Source organism: Thamnophis sirtalis, unplaced genomic scaffold (assembly GCF_051295495.1).
Source record: "Thamnophis sirtalis isolate CommonGarterSnake01/CBP01778 unplaced genomic scaffold, rThaSir2_p1.2 scaffold_4, whole genome shotgun sequence".
In the NCBI taxonomy this organism is placed as follows: Eukaryota; Metazoa; Chordata; class Lepidosauria; order Squamata; family Natricidae; genus Thamnophis; species Thamnophis sirtalis.
In genome coordinates this window covers 122,969,831-122,990,772 of record NW_028261384.1, presented here as the reverse complement: position 1 = coordinate 122,990,772, position 20,942 = coordinate 122,969,831, and the positions used below count along the sequence as shown (strand labels likewise).

The 20,942-nt window shown below is 45.3% G+C and overlaps 1 protein-coding gene across 1 annotated transcript; it reads left to right on the top strand.

The window, feature by feature from the left end:
- The first annotated feature begins 76 nt into the window (after positions 1-76).
- Positions 77-20,558, top strand: PRSS8 (serine protease 8). The gene is made up of 6 exons (XM_087714090.1): positions 77-263; positions 10,708-10,731; positions 11,654-11,816; positions 14,340-14,614; positions 17,533-17,699; positions 18,470-20,558. The coding sequence occupies exons 1-6, from the start codon at positions 197-199 to the stop codon at positions 18,845-18,847; spliced, it is 1,074 nt and encodes a 357-aa protein (XP_087570216.1). The 5' UTR covers positions 77-196; the 3' UTR covers positions 18,848-20,558.
- The last annotated feature ends 384 nt before the right edge of the window (positions 20,559-20,942 follow it).

Below are 20,942 nucleotides of genomic sequence, written 5' to 3'. Positions count from 1 at the left end.
TGTGGCCCGACGCCCAGCCCTTCCCCGACAGGTTAGACGGCTTGTCCGTCATCGGCGAAGGTAGAGCCGCCAACGCCACCTCCCGCTTCAGTACACCTGCCTGCCGGGCTGCTCGTAGGACTTTCCAGCTGGGCTCCCTTCGCCGCTTCTCTTCAGCGGACCAGCGTCGCTGCCGTCGATCCACCTGGGTCCCGCCATGGAGGGGCTGTTGCGGGGTGGCCTGAGCCTCGCCGGGCTCCTGTCGTTGCTGCTCGTCGCCGGCGGTAAGTAGAGAAAGAGGAGGGGGACAGGCGACAGCCGTCCGGGGCGCCTCTTCTGGTTGCCTCGCCGCGCACCTTGCAGTTTGGCCGCGGGCTACTTCTCGTGATCGCGCCCCAGTTTTGGAGCCGAGGCTGCTTTGGAAGCAGCCGAGTGACTTCGGGCTGAGTGGTAATAACGCCCCTCTGGTTTCCTTGGGGGTGGGGGGGGAGTGGAGGGGTGGATCTTTCAAGTTTCTAGTCCTCAAGGCTTTAGGAGCCAAGCTGGTTTTGCAGAGCGGGGAGGGGGAGGGAGGAAAGGAAGTGGCGCTCCATGCTTGGGGCAAGTGGAGGGTTTGGGTTGGAGGGAGGAAGGTGGACTCCATCAGGGGTTGTGATGGGGACATCGGGCAGCCCTGCAAAATGTTGTATTCAGAAATATATTCTTAAAATGCAGAGATCGTAGTTTACCTGGTTTTTTAAAAAAAAAAGCTTTAAAGCTTGATTCTTCTTGTGCCTGCGGCTGTGACTGTTTGCTCCTGCCCAAGGAGAGACTTCCAGTTCTAAGGAATCCTTTCCTTAATTCTGCTTCTCACAGTTCCAGGCTTAATCTGGATCCCTCTTTTGAAAGATCTTCTCAAAGATGGCATGGTCAGGATAAAATACAGAATAAGAAAAGTTGGAAGGGACCTTGGAGGTTTTCTAGTCTAACCCCTGCTTAGGCAGGAAGTTCCATACCATTTCAGGCAAAGGGTTGCCCGGTCTCTTAAAATCTTTCAGTGTTGGAGCATTCACAACTTCTGGAGGCGAGGCCTCAAACCGAAGTCTTAATGATGATTGTAATGATTAAAGAAGACCCCCACCCCCACCCCCACTGTATTCTCCCGTAACATTTTGAGTCATATGGAATCATGCTTTTAATGCACTCCTCTGCCAGAGAGGTGAGATGACAACTCTTCTTGCTGAAGGCTTGTGGTTGGAGAGCCCTATCCTCTTTTCAGTTTTATCTTAGATTTAAGACTTCTTGGTTTCCCTCCCTTCTTCCTGAAACCAGCTTTGGGAGCATAGCTACTAGCAAAGGGTACCTGGCCTTGTTAGCTTACAAGAGGGCAAAGGTCTGTGCATTTGGAAAACACAGACAGAAAGAGAAAGGGGTGGAAATGTTCCTTGGAATGTCTTGAGGAAGAAGACTTACCATCTTATTTTCTCTCTCTCCCCCCCCCCCCCAAAAAAAAGCCTGGAGTTTTCAGGCTTTTTTAGGAAGATATTCCCCAAGGAAAGTTGGTTAGCTATGGTTACATCTCTAGGCCTGGTAAAGCCACGCGGACTGTATTTTGGCCTGCCGGGATTTTAGAAGGAAATCTGCAACACTAGAATATGCTACTCTGTTTCCCTGAAAATAAGACCTCCCCGGATAATAAGGCCAATCGGGCTTTTGAGCACATGTGCTAAAGTAAGCCCTCCCCCCAAAATAAAACCCTCTCCGAAAATATTGCAACACGCAGCAGCCTTGAGGAGACTACGCTCGCCGCCTTCTGCAGTTCAAAAATAATAAGACCTCCCTGAAAATAAGGCCAGGTTCTTATTTCGGGGGTCAAAAGATAAGACCCTGTCTTATTTTCGTGGAAAGACAGTACGTATTTTAAAGGAAGGGCTTGTCAGAATAGGAACTTCTGGTCTGACGTGTTAAGATCCTTCTTTAGTTACTCTCTGAAAAAGAGTATGTGCAACCTTCAGACCTGCAACATCCTTTCTGACAGATGTAGAAATATAGTAGTATCTGTCAGAGGTGAGAAGTGAGATGTTTGTCCTCTTCTTCTGGAAGGAAATGTGTTCTTAGAGCTACACCCAGCCTTTGGGCTACTTCTGAAACTTCTACTTTCTTCTTCCCTGAAAGCTGAAACTCAAATACACTTCATAGAAGACGCATTAAAATCCAAGCACTTGGGAATAGCGGTTCCTCCACATGTGTTTACATTTGTCTGTGCTTTCAAACCTGCAGTTGGGCAGGATGCCTGTAATCAAACAAAATAAGAAGATATAAGATGCTTTGCCCTCAGGGCTCATCCAGTCAGCAGTAGCAGTGCCCAGTCCTGGAACATAACAATAAAATACAGGTAGTCCTTGACTTAAAACAGTTCATTTAGTGATCATTCAAAGTTACAATGGCACTGAAAACAGTGCCTTACGGCCGTTTTTCACACTTATAACCATTGTGACATCCCTGAAGTCATGTGATCAAAATTCGGATGCTTGGCCACTGGCTCAAATTTATGACGGTTGCAGTTTCCTGGAGTTGTGTGATCCCCATTTGTGACCTTCTGACAAGCAAAGTCAATGGGGAAGCCATATTCACTTAACAACAGCGTTACTAGCTTAACAACTGCAGGGTTTCACTTAACAACTGTGGCAAGAAAGGTGGTAAATGGGGCAAAACTCAAATTTACAACGGTTTCGCTTAGCAACAGAAATGTTGGGCTCGATTGTGGTCATAACTTGAGGACCACTCGTAAACGGGATCCTTTTCTTTGCCTTGACCTACGACCTCCAAAGTCTGCATTAAAAAATAATGGGTTATAATTTTCTGGCGTTTGATACTTCCTCATATTTTAGGTTGGCAAAAGGCGGGAGGGTGGGGACAATTTTACAAAGCATAAAATGCAACTTTAAGCTACTTCCAGCAACTGAGATCTGCAAAAAAATTATTAGTCAATAAAATAAATAAAATTATTAGTCAATAAGAAGTCAAGTTATATCAGGTTGGTTCATGCATTGCGTTGAGACATGATGTGACTTGCTTAGTTTCAGCTTTGTGAGATCCATGAGCCGATCCATCATAGCAGGTAAATCAATATTTATAGTTTATTGTTAAACTTGAAAAAAGGATTTGATGGGTTGGTCAAACCATGGTTAAAACAATGGTTAATAGGGATTTAGCATATTGTTGAAGCTGGCAGCTGATTGATAGGGGTTCTCCTGGATTCCTAACTAATTTGGAGATGCCAAGGATTGAATTTAAGTCATTCTGCATGCATTGCTGATTTTTAATTGTCCCCAGTCACTTTTTGATGGATTGTGATGTCTTGCACTTATTAAATGTGGTCCTCTTTGGTCTATTTTCTTCCAAGATTGTGTCCAAAACAGGTGCAGTAGTTAATTTTACAAATTTTGAGTCTGAAAAAATCCATCTTAGATACGGATGCCACTATTCTGAATATGCTCAGAGAATTTTCCCAGCATTCAGAAAAACCAGTTTTTTCTTGTGTTTTTGTCACTAACAGAGATGCAAAACTATAGGACTTGTACCAGTGGTGGGTTCCGGATCCAGTTCCAACCAGTTGGAACAGGCCCGGCGTCACCCATATGGACGCGCGTGGTGCGCGCATGCATCGTACTTGCCCACGACACTTCCACAAGCCTCTGCGACGCTCCAGCTACTCGGTGGAGTGTCGCGCGGGTGCCATATGCACCATGCACGTGCGCGGAAGCACCAAAGGCTTAAAGGACAGGTAAGGAGCTTGGGCGGACAAATGAGCCCTCTGGAGCACTGTACTGGAATTGTATCCAGCGCTCCGGTTAGGCTCTGCTACGCCCATACCGAAGTGTACCACCTGCAACCCACCACTGACTTGTACCTGTTCTTGCATTTTTGAAATTCTGTCCCTCAGGTTTACAATGAAAGCAGAAAATAGTGGATGTTTCCTTGCCTTTTTATTTCATGAGTAAAAAAAAAATGGTTACAGGAAGACCTCGACTTACAACCATTCATTTAGTGACTGTTCAACATTACCACTGCACTAAAAAAAAGTGATTTGGGACTGTTTTTCCCATCTACGACCTTTGCAGCACCCGCATGGTCATGTGATCAAAATTTGGATGCTTGGCAACTGGTTCATATTTATGACCGTCGCTGTGTCCCGGGATGATGTGATCCCCTTTTACGTCCTGCAAAGTTGATGGGGAAGGCAGATTTCACTTAACAGCTGGCTTACTAACTTATCGACTTCAGTGATTCACTTAAGAACAAAGGTGAAAAAGGTCGTAAAATGGGGCAAAACTCGCTTAACAAATGTCTCACTTCACGACAGAAATGTTGGCCTCAATTGCGGTGGTAAGTCAAGGATTGCCTGCATTTGAAACCAGCCATGTCAGCATGTTAACACCCTGAGGAGTAAAGTTGGGTAAAGTGCTCACAACTAAAGTTGATGGCTCTTAAAATAATAATAATAAATTTTAAAAATGCCTTGTAATGCGAACGCGTCCCTCAGGTGTTCAGTTCTTGCTAGGGCTGAGCCCTGGGAGATTGGTTGGTGTAAGAGGGCATGAATAGGTCAGGCTAGTTTCTTTCAATGACTTTTTCTCCCTTCAGGGTGTGGCAGGTTTGAACGTCATGAATAGGTAACCTAACAAGTTAGCCTGGATCTGTTTTTAGAACATCCTTGTTGCTCATGCAACCACATTCTGTCATGAAAGATCAGATAGCAGGATTGGCTTAGAGCCCTAGAAGTAGCTGCTGTGTATCAGCTGTGATTATCTGAAGGGGCTTTTTACGGCTAGACTTATATACCGCTTCACAGTGCTTTTGCAGCCCTCTTTAAGTGGTTTACAGAGTCAGCATATTGCCTTCAAACAGGGGGCATGTGCAGAACAACTTACAATGAACTGTGCATGCGCAGTCACCAAAATCCAAAATGGCGACACACCAAGCGGCAGCAAGGGAACCGGTTCGGCGGCATGGCGGGCCTGGGCTGCTGCCGGTTCTGTGACACAGGCCTGAATTCCACCACTAGCAGCAACCCATCTCTGACCCCAACAATCTGGCTCCTCATTTTACCCACCTTGGAAGGAGGGAAGGCTGAGTCAAACCTTGAGCCTGGTGAGATTTGAACTGTCAAATCGCAGGCAGCCGGCAGGCAGTAGAAGTAGCCTGCAGTACTGCACTCTAACCACTGCGCCCGCTCGGATGGTATGTTGTGCTGAGGACTCTGTTCCAGCTGGGAGCAGATTTGTATGACAACAATAGCAATAGCAATAGCAGTAGACTTATATACCGCTTCATAGGCCTTTCAGGCCTCTTTAAGCGGTTTACAGAGAGTCAGCATATTGCCCCCAACAATCTGGGTCCTCATTTTACCCACCTCGGAAGGATGGAAGGCTGAGTCAACCCTGAGCCGGTGAGATTTGAACCGCTGACCTGCTGATCTAGCAGTAGCCTGCAGTGCTGCATTTAACCACTGCGCCACCTTGGCTCGAGTCCGAGTCCGTGTTTAGGTTGCGCTGCAGACATGCCAGCAAATGCAGTATCCCCACCAGGATGTTGTTTCACAATCTTAACCAGGATGGCTGGGCCAAATATTTGTTTTTATGTTGCAGTAAAGCAGGGATCACCAAATGCCAAGTGGCATTGATGGATGGGCATGGACATCACATCGACCGTGCCAAGATCCTGCTGGATGAAAAAGGATGAGCAATAGCTGTCAGAAAGATTATTTTGACCCAGGCTTCAATGGAAGGACTTATTCCTAAAGTCCCACCAAAAGAGCACAATCAGGGATAGTGGGAAGGGGATTTCCAGCATGGATGTATTTGTATTTTTGTATTTTATTTGTATTTTATTAGGATTTATAGGCCGCCCTTTTCCCTGAGGGGACTCAGGGCGGCTTACAATATGGCATGGCATGACTTGGACTTTAACAATCTGGAAAATGCAAGATTATTTAAACCCATTTTGATTTATCTAGTTCAGCTTTTCTGACTTTATTGGCCTCCAGATGTGCTGGTCTCTGTTTTCCATTAAGTTTTCCATTAAGTTTTCCATTAAGTTTGATTAAGAAAGGTTAATCTACCTGTATCAGGGTACTCGGGTCTCAATCTTTTCAACTGAGTTACTGAGATTCTGGAATAATTTAGCCTCATCATCTGCCCTAAGTCCTTCACCTCTAGTTTTTAGATGCTTAATTTAGAGTACCAATCGGCGAAAGGATTTTCGTCCCGTTCAAAAACAGCTCTAGACTTCTGTAGTTCCATAAGATTAGCAGTGTTCAAGAGCTGAACAGACCTATTTGTACCGGTTCCACCACAAATCCGCGAATCCCTTATCCGTGGAGACATAAGTGCGAAGACTAATTCGCGCCGTTCAAAGCGCTAAGGAAAAGCGCGACCCTACCGCAATGACATAATCGCGGAGGGCAAATCTGCGCATTCCCAAGCACTCAGTACCCTAAACCTAACCCTAACCCTAACCCTAAACCTAACCCTAAACCTAACCCTAAACCTAACCCCTAAACCTAACCCCTAAACCTAATCCTAACCCTTACCTTAATGGAAATCGGCTTTCTGCTGCGGCGCCGTTTTAAAGCACCCTTCTGTTGCCGCGGCGGTGATGACGCGCGATGATGATGTCGCGGCTTTAGCGATGTGCTTATGTCTCCGCAGATAAGGGCTTCGCGGTTTTGTCGTGCCACGATTTGTACCAATAGAACAGAATATTTGTGGCTCAGGATTGTGGGATTCCTGGTGCTCTTTGAGATTGATGGTTTTCTTGCAGATGTCATTAACCCAACTTCAGTGGTGCTAGGTCTAATGATATTCAGCAGTAGCACTGATGGTGTTATCTAGTTGGGTAATGAAATGTCTTCAAGAAAGCAACCAAGCTCAGAATGTCCGTAGAGATTTTCAGTCATCCAGGTCATGGTTGTCCCAAAGATGCTTTTTCAGGAGGCAACTGGACTTTATATATATTTTTTTCTTTTGAAGATGTTTTGGATGAGAAGCGAAACATCTTCAAAGAAAAATCAGAAAGTCCAGTTGCCTCTTGATAAAAGTACCTTTGCGACAATCAAGCTTAAGGAGCAACAAGGAAACCCCTCGGATTTATTTGTGATTCAGCAATGGAATAGTTGAAGCAACAACAACAAAAAATAACTTTTTTTTCTCTTTGAAACATCATGGCTCTGAAGCGTGGGAGTTTCATTCCCCATTTATAATAATTTTGCCTCAGTTCACCTCCCATGTTTCAAGTTCAGCCACTTTTGCAGGCCTTGCAGAGGATAAGGTGGCTTGATGACTTCGCAGCTGCCCTTCATAAGAATTGCTTAGAAATGTTATTTATTTATTTATTCAATTTGTTTGCTGCCCATTTAGCCGTGAGGTATTGATTGCACATAGAACCAAGCTAGTTAATGCAAAAACCCCTCTCCCGGTCACCACAAACCATTTCTAGGTAGAGTCCTTTTGGAAAAGAACCGAGCCACCCTCAGTATAATTTGGAAGATCCACTCTGAGGAGGAACAGATGTTCTGGAATTCTCTGGAAAGTTCTTCTGCACGAGCACAAACCAATCAGACACACGTGATATGAAATAAGGGCATGGATGGGTGTGGTTGGTTTGATTATCAGAGACCTGAAAAAAATTGTTTATTTAACATTTTTATTAAATAAGAATGGGAAAGCTTATTTGTAGACCCATTAGGAGAGGAGAATCTGTATCTTTTTTTTCTTGTTTTATTATTTTATTTTCAGCATCCAGCTGAGATGGATTCTTTATGTTTAATGTTTAATAAAGCACACGCGGAGCGAACCGCTACCAACTGGTACAGGAAGCCACCCTTGGAGTTAGCCATGGCTAGATGGCCTTGGTGAATTTGTAATGGCAAGTTGTTGCATTCTGGGTTTGGTGTAGTCTCGCAAGGCAGGAAATAAATACTCAGGAAGCAAAGTTTTCCCAAGAAAAATCTGGGCAGGAGCAGAGAGAGAGGGGGGGGGGAGGGAAGGAGGGAGGGAGGGAGAGACTGACTCAGTTTCCTTAGTGCAACCTGAGGAAGAAACTTTGGAAAAGCCCGTGAGAAATCACCTTTCTCTCTCCGTCAGGATGATGATATCTCTCGGGGTTATTTCTAAAATGAAAATTACACCGCCTTGATACAGTCTGGTATGGGACTTTTGCTCTAGAAAAGGGCTGTGGCTTTATAGTTTATGATCTATTTCTTGCATCTTTCACAAGAGACGCAATGTATTGGATCAGGGCAGCTTACTTCAAGGATGTTTCTGCAGGATTGCCACCTGTTGCCCTTCTGCTCAAGGCAAAGGAGTTTGGGAAGGTAACCTTTATTTATTAAATAAAGAGCATTTATTTAATGCTCTTAAATAAAAACAAGGCCTGGAGACTAAAACATATGAAGAACGGCTACAAGATTTGGGTTTGGCTAGCCTAAAGAAAAGAAGAATTAGGGGTGACATGATAGCAGTATTCCAGTACTTGAGGGGCTGCCACAAAGAGGAGGGGGTCAAATTATTCTCCAAAGCATCGGAAGACAGGAGAAGAAACAATGGTTGGAAACTAACTAAAGAGAGAAGCAACCTGAAATTAAGGAGAAACTTCCTAACAGTGAGGACAATTAACTAATGGAACAGCTTGTCTCCAGAATTCGTGGGCACTCCAATACTGGATGTTTTTAAGAAGGGTCTAGATAGTCACTTATCTGAAATATTAAAGGTTCTCATGCTTGAGTAAGGGGCTGGACTAGAAGACCTCCAAGATCCCTTCCAGCTCATTCATTCTATTGTCCTAAAAGTTGTGTTGCTCAGCATTGGACCCAAATTAAGGCAAATTTTGGGTCTAAGCGTTAAGGCCGTATGGTCAGCAAAATCAAGGGGAAATTGGCTTCCTGTGGACATTAGATGTAGACAGTCCTCAACATTCGGCTATTTGTTTAGTGGCTTGTTTCTTTAGTGTTCTAGTGTTTATTGTTAAAGTGGATAAAGTGAATTACGACCGCTTTTCACACTTATGGCGATTGTGGCATCCCCATGGTCATATTATCAAATTTCAGCCGCTTGGCAACTGGCTCGAATTTATGATGGTTGCAGTGTCCCAGAGACTTTCTGAAGAGCAAGTTGAGTGGGGAAAGCGGGATTCACTTACATCGTGTTACTAATTTAACAGTTGCAGTGATTCACTTAACAACTCTGGCAAGAAAAGTCATAAAAAGGGCCAAACTCACTTAGGAACCTGTTGTGGCACACCAGCGGCCAGTGGAGCTGGCAGCAGATTCGGACAGTGAGGAGGTTGGGGAGGGACATGGGCCAGTCCTGGAGTCTGGGGAAGGCTCTGATGAGGGCTCTGTGTCGGAGGCAGAGATGGGGCCAGGGTCTTCTGACAATTATCAGCTGCCTTCAGAGTCAGACATCAGTGAGGCAGAGGAACAGCTGGAGCCTGTTCCCACTGTGGCATGCGCAGAGTTGTCAGACGAAGGGGACAGCTAAAGAACAGGGGTCGACTTGGGAGTAAGGGCACCAGTGGACGATGAATGGCCCTTCCCAGAGGGAATAAAAGAGGAGCGAAAGGGGAGGGGGGGTTTGCAGCAGACAATTAGTTCATTTCTGCATTCTTGCCAAGTATTGCGGCGTCTGAAAGATATTGGCTTGGCCACTCTCCCAGCCTGATAAAGGTCGGTAATTGGGAACTCTCTTGAAAGACTGTGGGAGAGGAAAGACTTTGCTGTAGAGGAATTCACTGTAAATTAAATAAAAGGGGTTTATTGGGACGGGGACTCGGCTTTGTGCTGCTGGGGAAGTCTAGGTCAATACAGAATCCTCTTGCTTAGCAGCATAAATTTTGGGCTCAATTATGGTCGTAGGTTATGATGACCATAATGCAGCCTGCCCATCATGGTTATAAATTGTGATGTTACTCCATTAGGTGGCCCACATGACAAATCCAACTTTACGACTTTTTGTGATGGTCATTAAGTGCAGGCTACGGTTGTTAAATGAAGCGGTGGTTTGCTAGAGGCCTTAGCTTTGCTGAAAACCAGAAGTAAATGCCGCTTTCACACAAAACGGTCATAAAACACAGGTGACTGTGGGACCCTAACTGATCTGAAGTGACCATGGAATGGGGGTGGGCCTGGAGCGCTGCATCTGGATCATAAAATACCCTCAGGTAGCTTGCCATAATTCTGAATTTGCTAAGCAACTGTAAGCTGAAGACTACCTATCATATTTTTCAGAGTATAAGATGCACTCCCCCCCCCCCCCTGAAAGAGCATGGAAATGTTGGTGCGTCTTAAAAACCGAATACAGCTATTTTTGGCCTCCCGAAGCCCCGCCTCTGCATCCCATTTTTGTGAAAAACAAGTCATTTTTCACCAAAACGGGGACGTTTTTGCCTCCCCCCCCCCAGCCCTGCTGAAGCCTGCAAAGGGCTCCCGGGGGTGGGTGGGGTCGGGAAGGACAAAAACTTTTCTTCTTACTTACCTCATCGAAATCTTGGTGCGTCTTATACACCTGTGCGTCTTATAGTCCGAAAAATATGGAATATACGAATAGGAAAAGGATTGTCTTAGAAACCACTTTTCATAAACAAGAGGTGTAATTAATACATTACCAGGTGTCTTTATGTCCTTCTAATATTGCTTTTTTCTTCTTCTTTTTCATGCTCCTCCCCCCCTCCCCCGTTTCTATTCTGCAGTCACGAAAGAAGCCAGCGCACAAGGTAAGAGATTCACAAATGTTGCACATTCTACTTATCTTCTGATCTTTACTGTTTTTCCGCTGGCTAATTGAACTCTGCCCTCCTCTCTTCAAATCCTGATTTACTTCTGTTTTTAAAAATCGTGGTTTAATGATCGTACGTCTTTCTGTGGAAATCCTCGATCCTGTGACCTTTTCCAAAATGGGATTATCTATTCTCGACCTTCCAGATTGAAGTGACATGGTGGCATGTGCTTCCACACGTTACCTGTTCAGTAGTAGAAGCAGGAAGTCACTGTTAAAATAAAGATCAGAGATTTCCTAGCTGTGGGTTATCTTTCTTATTAACTTCCCCTGGAACAGAAACATATGTACTCCGAATTCATCCCATGGCTGTACTTGGCCGTGGCACGACAAAACCGCGGTCCACTAAAGCGCGCCCAATTAAAGCGCGTCGCTGACGTCATCAGCAGCGCGACAACAACGACCGCTGAGAAAAAAGGGCGCTTTAAAAAGCGCTTTTAAAGCAAGCCGATTCACGTAAAGGTAAGGGTTAGGGTTAGGGTTAGGTTAAGGGTTAGGTTTAGGGTTACGTTAAGCGTTAGGGTTAGGTTTAAGGTTAGGTTAAGGGTTAGGTTTAGGGTTACGTTAAGCGTTAGGGTTAGGGTTAGGGTTAGGTTAAGGGTTAGTGTTAGGTTTAGGGTTAGGTTTGTGGGGGTTAGGTTTAGGTTTACGCGTTAATTTTAGCTTTACCGCTCACAGTGTGCTTTTTTCGTCACGCTGTGATGACGTCAGGTACGCGGTTTCGTCGAGCGCGCTTTAGTCAACCGCGGTTTTGTGGTGGAACCGTACTTGGCAGCCAGCAATGAACGAAACGATACAGTGAATTCTAGAATTGGTTTTTCCCCTCCCGTTTCACTCATGAAAATGTCGTCTGTCTGCAGTGTTGTGTGGGGTGCCTGCCCTGGGACGGATCGTGGGCGGTGCTAATGCTCAAAATGGACAGTGGCCGTGGCAGGCCAACCTGAACTTCAATGGTCATCATGCCTGTGGGGCAACCGTCATTGCCCCCCAGTGGTTGGTTTCAGCTGCACATTGCTTCCCAAAGTAAGTCAAGTCAAAGTTTGGTCTAGTGGTGAAGGCATCAGGCTAGAAACTAGGAGACTGTGAGTTATAGTGCCGCCTTAGGGCATGAAAGCTGGCTGGGTGACTTGGGGCCAATCTCTAAGAGACTGTGAGTTCTAGTCCTACCTTAGGGCATGAAAGCTGGCTGGGTGACTTTGGGCCAATTTCTAGGAGACTGAGTTCTAGTCCTACCTTAGGCGTGAAAACTGGTTGGGTGACTTTGGGCCAATTTATAGGAGACTGTGAGTTATAGTGCCACCTTAGGCATGAAAACTGGCTGGGTGACTTTGGGCCACTCTCTAGGAGACTGTGAGTTCTAGTCCCACCTTAGGCATGGAAGCTGGGTGGTTGGGCCAGTCTCTAGGAGTGTGAGTTCTAGTCCCACCTAAGGCTTGAAAGCCGACTGGGTGACTTTGGGCAAATTATTCTCTCATAGCCTAACCCACCTCAAAGCATAGTTATGAGCCAGGTAGTAGTAGGAAAGCACAGGTAGTCCTCTACTTACAACAGTTCATTTAGTGACAATTCAAAGTTAGAACAGCGCTGTAAGGAGTGACTTGTGACCATTTTTCACACTTACGACTGTTACAGCATTCTCATGGTCAGTGATTAAAATTCAGATGCTTGGAAACTGCTTCATATTTATGACAGTTGCAGTGTCCCAGGGTCGTGTGATCCCCTTTTTGCATCCTTTCTGACAAGCAAAGTCAACGAGGGGAAAGCCAGATTCACTTAACAACCGGGTTACTAAATTAACAACTGTAGGGATTTCACATAAGAAGAAAAGTTTTGCCACTTGGGACAAAACCCACTCCACCCACGGCTCACTTAGCAACATAAATTTGGGGCTCAGTTGTGGTTGTAAGTCGAGGACCACCTTTATGTTCACCACCTTGAACTATTTGTAAAACTAATAAAGCTGGGATTAAAAAAAGAAATCTAAAAGAAAAAGATGTGGGTATTAAGAAACAGACCCCGATGCTGTTAGCTTCCTTATAGAGAAAGTTTTGAGGCTGCTTGATTCGGAATCCCAGACCTTGATAATAAACGGATGTGGCATTGTGGAGTTTGTAGATTGCAATCAATAGGAGATTTCAACTCTCTCATTACAGTGTGTGACAGCTTGGTCATCACCACTCCTGCTGTAATCCATTGAGAGTTTCCAAACTCTTTGGATGTGCAGATTAGACCTCAAGTCATGGCCACAACAGAGCCCCAAAATTTCTGCTTCTAAATGAGACATTTGTTGAGTGAGTTTTGCCCCATTTTATGATCCTTTCTAAGGGGACCAGGTGGCTCAATGGCTAAGACGCTGAACTTTTCGATCAGAAAGATCAGCAGTTCAGCGGTTCGAATCCCTAGCACCGAGTAACAGAGTGAGCTCCCATTACTAGTCCCAGCTTCTGCCAACCTAGCAGTTCGAAAGCACATTAAAAATGCAAGTAGAAAAATAGGAACCACCTTTGTTGGGAAGGTAACAGCATTCCATGTGCCTTCGGCGTTTAGTCATGCCGACCACATGACCACGGAGATGTCTTCGGACAGCGCTGGCTCTTTGGCTTTGAAACGGAGATGAGCACCGCCCCCTAGAGTAGGGAACGACTAGCACATGTATGCAAGGGGAACCTTTACCTTTACCTCACAATCTTTCTTGCTGGAATTGCTCAGGGAATCCCTGCAGTTGTTAAATTAGCTCACAAGGTTATTAAATGAATCTGCCTTCCCCACTGACTTTGCTTGGCAGAAGGTCGCAAAAGGGGGCCACATGACCATTTACGACACTGCAACTATCATAGCTATGAACCACTTGCCAAACATCCGAATTCTGATCATGGGGCTAATGGGGGATGCTGCAGTGGTCGTTAAGTGTGAAAAATGGTCACAAGTCGCTTTTTTCATTGCCCTTGTAAGTTCGAACGGTCACTAAATGAACAGTTTTAAGTCAAGGACTACCTGCACGGTTCGGTTTATGGCTATGTGTCATACTAGCTTAATGCTAGTATTTCGGTTAAGTGGGCTACAGGGGATTCGCAGGGGTTCAGGAGAACTCTAGCTAAGATTCTGTGCAGTTCGAACCCTGAAATTCCACTCCTGGCTGGCCCCGCCCACCCCACTCCGCCCCTCCCAGGGATCCCCACACAGCCTGTTTTGGATGCAGGTAAGTGCAGGGTGCGCGTGGAGGCTCGGGGAGGGTGAAAAACGCCCTCCTGCCAATGTGCAGGAGGATGACCAGGCCATGCCCGCCATGGCCACGCCCACCCAGCAACCAGGCAGAGAACCCCTTGCTAAAAATTTTGCAGCCTTGCCCTTGGTTAAGAAGTAGGATATATTTAAACATTGGGGTGGGGAACTCGGGTGGATTATTATTGCCCTCTTGCTGTGCTTGGGTACTTGGGAATCTGTTTGGCCCTAGCTGGGAAGAGAAGAACAGGGTCTGGATGCATTTGGGATGATCTTAGAGACTTAGAATTTCAGAAATGACGCAAACGCCTTTTCTCTCCGCAGGGTGAATGATATCTCATTGTATGAGGTGACCCTGGGGTCGTATCAGCTGAAAAACCCCCCTCCAGACATCCAAGTGAGGCTGATAGAAGAAGTGATTAAACATCCCGATTTCAATGAAGACGAAGGCTCTCAAGGCGACATTGCGCTGGTGAAGCTTAAAGAACCAGTTCCGTATTCTCGGACCGTAAGGCCGATCTGCCTGCCTGCCTCTTCGGTCAACTTCCCTCAAGGCATGACGTGCACCGTCACCGGCTGGGGGAATGTCCATGAAGCTAGTAAGGACAAAATATTTCTCATCTAGAGATTTCATCTAGGGCTGCCATCCCTATTCTTTGCCCCAAACCCTTAGAGGCCTCGGATGGTGGTGGCATTATAAATCCCATAATTTCTCAATCAGCTAGTTGGATAAATGTGGCATTTGTGGCTTCAGTTGTACCTGAAAAAATTGCATGCTTTAAAAAAAAAAATCTGATTTAAAGGATGCAAGGATGGTGATATTTATTATTTATTTATTGAATTTATTTATTGAATTCATTTAATGAATTTATTGAATTTATTGAATTTATTGATTTATTGATTTAATTAATTAATTGCTGCCTATTTGCCCACGGCGACTCAAGGCGGCTTACAGGCTATAAAACCACATTTAAAACAATAAAAACTAACAAAAAGAATCAAATTAATATAGCACAATTTAACAAAATCACCCCCCCTCCCACACCCCGGCGACAGCCGATCATATGAGCAATTTAATGGGCTCCATCCCACTCTGGGTTTCCGAGGCCCGCTGACAGAACCAGGTCTTCAGGGCCTTCCGGATGAGTGTCAGAGTGGGGGGGGCATTCTAATCTCCGGGGGAATGATGTTCCATAGAGAGGGAGCCACCACGGAGAAGGCCCTTCTTCTGGGTCCCACCAGGTGTATCTCCCTGCCTCTCCGCTCTGATGGGTTGGGCAGAAGTGACTGTCAAGAGATGGTCCCTTAGATAACCTGGTCCCAAGCCATGAAGGGCTTTAAAGGTGACAACCAGCACCATAAATTGCACCCGGAAGCAAATTAGCAACCAATTCAGCTCCCGCAGGAGAGGCAATACACCGAGGTCTGCACAAAACCATGTGGGCCTCTGCATTTTGCACCAACTGGAGCTTCCGGATGTACTTCAAGGGTAGCCCACTGTAGACCGTGTTGCAATAGACAAGACAGGAAGTGACAAGTGCATGAGTGAACTGTGAGTAGGTGTGATATAGTCTTCAATTTACAACAGCTCATTCAGTGGCTGTTCAGAGTTAACAACGTCATTGAAAAAGTGACAAGATCTTTTTCACATTTATGACCTTTGCAAGAGCCCCTTGATTATGTGATCAAAATTCATATGCTTGGCAACTGGTTCATACTTATGACCCAAGGTCATGTGATAACCTTCTGATGAGCAAAACCAATGGGGAATCAAGGGTTCACTTAACAGCCGTGGTACTAATTTATCAACTGCAGTGATTCACTTAACTGTGGCAAGAAAAGCCGTGAAATGGGTCAAAACCCACTTAACAAATGTCTCACTTAAAAACAAGTCAAAAACAAGAGGAGCTTGCAAGGTTATAAATATCTAAAAGAAAACAATAAAAGAAAACATTCCATAGTAATAATAACCATTGACAATCCATGAATCCATTGTTGGGTTATTGTTTGAAATATATTGTTTGAGAAATGGAAGGACCATAGACAGGGAGAAAAACAGTGGGGAGCAAAGACCAACTTTCTGTTGGCTTCCCCATTGATTTGTGGGAAGCCGGCAGGAAGCATTGGAAAGGGCGATCATGTGACCGTGTCTGAGGGTGGCAGCACTGAAGCAGCCACAAACTTTGTCAAATCTCAATCCCATAGGAATAATGGGTTCTGGATTTGAACACATTCTTTAAGTTAACTCATTTGAGGTAGGTTGATTCAAAAATGGTTGCCCTGTGATATACTGTTTTGCCCAATTAAGGGTTAGAAACAGACGGTCAGGGGAGTTTTAATAGTGTATGGCTAATAAAAACAGAGTAGCAGTTGGAAAACCTCTAGAGAAGTCAAAGTTTTGAGGAACTGAAAACAGCCTTGGCTGCCAGAAATTATAGTGCCATCTTCTAGACCAGTGTTTCTCAACCTTGGCAACTTGAAGATGTCTGGACTTCAGCTCCCAGAATTCCCCAGCCAGCATTTGCTGGCTGGGGAATTCTGGGACTTGAAGTCCGGACATCTTCAAGTTGCCAAGGTTGAGAAACACTGGTCTAGACAATAGTTTGAAGCCATTAATGAGAAAATATAGAAGAATGTAAGGCAACATTCAGAATGGTTGAATGTTTCCTTTACACCTGTGGTTCTCAACCTTCCCAATGCCGCAACCCTTTAATACAGTTCCTCATGTTGTGATGACCCCCAACCATAAAATTGGTGCCTTGGTTCCTAACACCATTGAAAATATGTGTTTTCCAATGGTCTTAGGCGACCCCTGTGAAAGGGTCGTTCGACCCCCAAAGAGGTCCTGTCCCACAGGCTTGAGAACCGCTGCTTTACATGAAGAAACTGTTTTGTATGGTTTAGCTTGGAAAAATATTGATTTATCAAGTTATATAAAGTCATATATGGATGGAGAGGAGAACGTGGGCAGGGAGTTTTTCTTCTTCTCTGAAAACAGTTGGATCAGGCAGAATCTAATGAAGCCATGAAGAGATCTAGAATAAACAAAAGAAAAGGCATCTTTACGCTGCACATAATTGATCTGTTGAGTTAATTACTACAAGAATGGGGGTGGCTACTGACTTTGTGGGGACTAGACACATTCATGAAGAATTGCTCCATCAATAGTCTTGAAGACTTAATATTATTTCTGAGGTCTACAAAGGGTAGCTGTTATGTAATGTAAAGTAGGAGTAGAGAATGTCTCTGTTGAGCATTCATTCCAGAGACATCTGGTTGGGGGAGAGAAAGTGCTGGGCTAAGAAATATGTTGGACTGATCCAAGAGAAGATACTCTTTTGGTTAGCTGAGGTTGGTCAACAGTTGTACTGGAGACCCAGAAAGTTCTGAAATCTAGCATTTCTTAGTTTGGGTTCCCCACCCAAGGGAAGACTATCCCTTCTGCTTAACACTTAGAAATAGATCCTTCAGGATGTCTTGCCTCCACACTGACTCCGTACTGTCTCCTTCCCTGTAGCGAGCCTCCCCTCACCTATGACGCTACAACAACTCGAAGTACCCATCATTGGTCTGGACACCTGCAGGTGCCTGTACAAAAGGAACCCAGATCCCGAGGAGTCCCACACCCTTCACAATGACATGATGTGTGCCGGCTTTGTAGAAGGCAAGAAGGATGCCTGTCAGGTGAGGCCACTGTGAGGTTAGGGGTGCCATTAATTGGCCAAGTGTGGTGGTAGTGATGGTGGTAGGACACAAGGACCTGAAAGCCATCCTCTGCAGGAGTTCTCAGGCATTTTATGAGGACTGTGCAAGAAAGCATTCCTTTATTAGAAGAGGCTAATAAACCATTGGGTTTTCCAGTGCTTGTGCTCTAAAGCAGTGTTTCTCAACCTTGGCAACTTCAGTCCACCTATCTTAAAATTACCAGGTTTGAAAAGCATACCTATAACCTCTTCCCGTTTCTGACTCCTCTTCATATAATCAGTATGCTTACGGATTCTCAACTTCTTTTTCTTTGCAAACCTTCCCCTCCTCTCAAAAATAAATTACCCCATTAAAGGTAAGATAAAGGTAACCCCTTGCACATATGCGGTAGTCGTTCCTGACTCTAGGGGGCGGTATTCGTCTCTGTTTCAAAGCCGAAGAGCCAGTGCTGTCTGAAGATGTCTCCGTGGTCATGTGGCTGCCATGACTTAAATGCCGAAGGCGCATGGAACGCTGTTACCTTCCCATCAAAGGTGGTCCCCATTTTTCTACTTGCATTTTCACATTCTTTCAAACTGCTAGGTTGGCAGAAGCTGGGACAAGTAACGAGCGCTCACTCCGTTATGTGGCGCTAGGGATTCAAACCATTGAACTGCCGACCTTTCTGATCTACAAGCTAGCGCCACTGAGCCACCATGTCCCTCATGACCCCATTAAATGTCTTTAATTCCTTTTGTTATGTTTTTTAGGGTGATTCCGGAGGCCCCCTTTCCTGCCTCGTGGACAACGCCTGGCTCCTGGCTGGCGTCGTGAGCTGGGGATCCAGCTGTGGGGCTGCCAACAGACCCGGCGTTTACATCCGGCTTCCTTTCTATTCTGACTGGATTAAGGAAAAAGTTCCAGAAGTTCAGCTTCAGCAAGTGACAGTCCCTATAAAGTCGGCCCCGGAAGGGCCCCTGTGCTCCAATTCAGGAACGGGAGACCCCTATGATGACATCCAACCCTCACCTGGCTGGAACCGGCCTCTCAAACCAAGCAAGGACTCTCCCAGCAGTTCTGTTTCCCTAGCCTGTGGGGTTGGTCTACCACTTCTCCTCCTCCTCCTCCTCCAGACCTTCCTGTGGTAACTTTCCACTCCCTCCGCTAGATGCGCAGGGAACGTGGTTGTCTTCCTGTTCTTATCCTCCTGGCAATGGTCTCCCTATTTCATAGCCTGCTGTGCTTCAAGCTTTCTCTTTGCACGCTGGACGCAGAGAAGGCAGCATGATTTGATTAGGATGTGGTTCTTTTCCTCCGCCTCTCAGGTGGTCATTGAGTGTGTAAATCTACCTGCGGTCTTGGCCTATCATATGGCTTTTTAAAAAGTTCACTCACTTCACTCCTATTCCTGGCTTTTACTCAGAGGATTTAATTCATAATTTTTTGGGAGTGTCTTATTTTTTTTGCCCCTTTCCCATTTCCCTGAGACTTGCTTGGCCTTTAAAAAAAAATCATAGCTGGATACAAATCTGTAATAAACCTGTAATTTTTTGTTGTTGCTGTGGACATAATTTCATAAGTCAGTGGGAGCCTAGTCTCCTTTTTAGGCAAATTCCTGAACTGCATTTGGATATGACTAACCTCTCTGTTGAGTAGTTGGCGCCCTTCTCCGATTGCATTCCTCCATTGCATTCCTCGCATACGTTTTGAAACGTGATCGGTTTTCAAGGTAGCTTCCTCTCTGTCCAGTCCCTCCTTTCCTGCTCATAATGTGAATTCTCTTGTAGCCTTCCTAACAGTTGCTGTGAAGACAAGGTCCTCCACAATAGTTGGACGTTATTCAAGGACCAAGGTTGAGCCCTTTGAAAGGAATCGGTCAGCTGAATCCTTTTTCTTCCTTGGGATTTGAGTTTGCTGTCCGATGTCTTGCCACCTCTTTCTCATGGTGGTTGCTTAGCTCCAACAACTGCTTCCTATTGGGGCCCTAAGGAGCCCGAGTGGGCAGGCAAGGAGTGGTTGGGAGGGGAGGGGCTGGCAAGGTACCCTTTGACGCAAATGACATTAAGTTGGCCACGCCCACCCAGTCATTAGGCAGATGATAGTGGTCCACGGGACTTAAAATTATGAATTCAGTGGTCCCTGAGGTCCGAAAGATTGGTGACCCCTATTCTATAGAACCACTTCCTCCCATGTTTGGTTTACTTGACCCTCATTTCTTCTGGGCTCCCTATATGATTTTATTTACCCACACTTCCTTCTGGCTCACAGACTGAATAAAAGGAAGCTCGGCAGAGGTGCTGGGGACTTTGAAACCAACTTGTTGCCTTTGAGCTGGGTAATTAGGCTCACCTCTGTGTGCTGCTAGCCTTTGCCTGATTTAAGCTGGAATTTTGAGGGGTGGAAATGCAGCCGCTGGATGTTTCTGTGTAATTTATGAATCCCTCCAAGGTGGGATGAGGGCAGAGATTCTGGGATGTTCATGTGTGTGGACACCTCAGTTCAGAGGTACTATCAGTTTTCATTGTGTGTCACCAAATGTCAGCCTGAAAGATTTGGAAGAGCACGGACCCCAATGTGAAGGAGATGAAGAAGACACCTTATTTCCAAGTAGGCTTGAACAGAAATAACTGCCAGCATGGACGCAGAATTAAAAGGAGTGGGACTGATAATGATCGAAATCCAATGATGATCGTAATTGCCCTCTTTGGGGGGAAAAGAGGATTGCAACTGTATTTAGATAATTTATGTTTGCCCACACTTTAAAAAAAATATCTTAATGTACGGATCATCTTTTAAGGAAGGATTGAAATCAGTTGCTGTTTTTGAAATGGTTTTAAATAAACAGTAATTCTACACTAATGTGGCTTTATTTATTACCAAAAGGGAAGCCTCATGGACTTTTAATCTCCTAAGAAATGTCAAGGTGTAACTAGGGAAAATTTTTAACAGGTGGCGAAGCAGTTGCTTATTAGATTTTAACATCTCCAGGTAGAATTCTCCAGAAGGCATGCAGGAAGTAGATTCCAAAGCACCAGGATCTGCATAGCCTGAAGCCGAGCGTGATGACTCATGCAATTGATCTTGTCACATGAGCTGTGGCATGAATACTTGGCATGAGTTGGTCGAGAGACTGGATTACGATAGGTGTGCAATTCTTAATACAAAACTGTCACCAGACCCGAGCGGATCAAGAAAAACAACCCAGTCATATTTGGCAAGTGAGGTTCACCGAGGTTGAGTGTT

Coding starts and splice junctions, on each gene's coding strand:
- PRSS8 (XM_087714090.1), top strand. CDS start 197: ATGGAGGGGCTGTTGCGGGGTGGCCTGAGCCTCGCCGGGCTCCTGTCG. Junction 264..10,707: donor GTTGCTGCTCGTCGCCGGCG/GTAAGTAGAGAA, acceptor TCTATTCTGCAG/TCACGAAAGAAGCCAGCGCA. Junction 14,615..17,532: donor GGGGAATGTCCATGAAGCTA/GTAAGGACAAAA, acceptor CCTTCCCTGTAG/CGAGCCTCCCCTCACCTATG.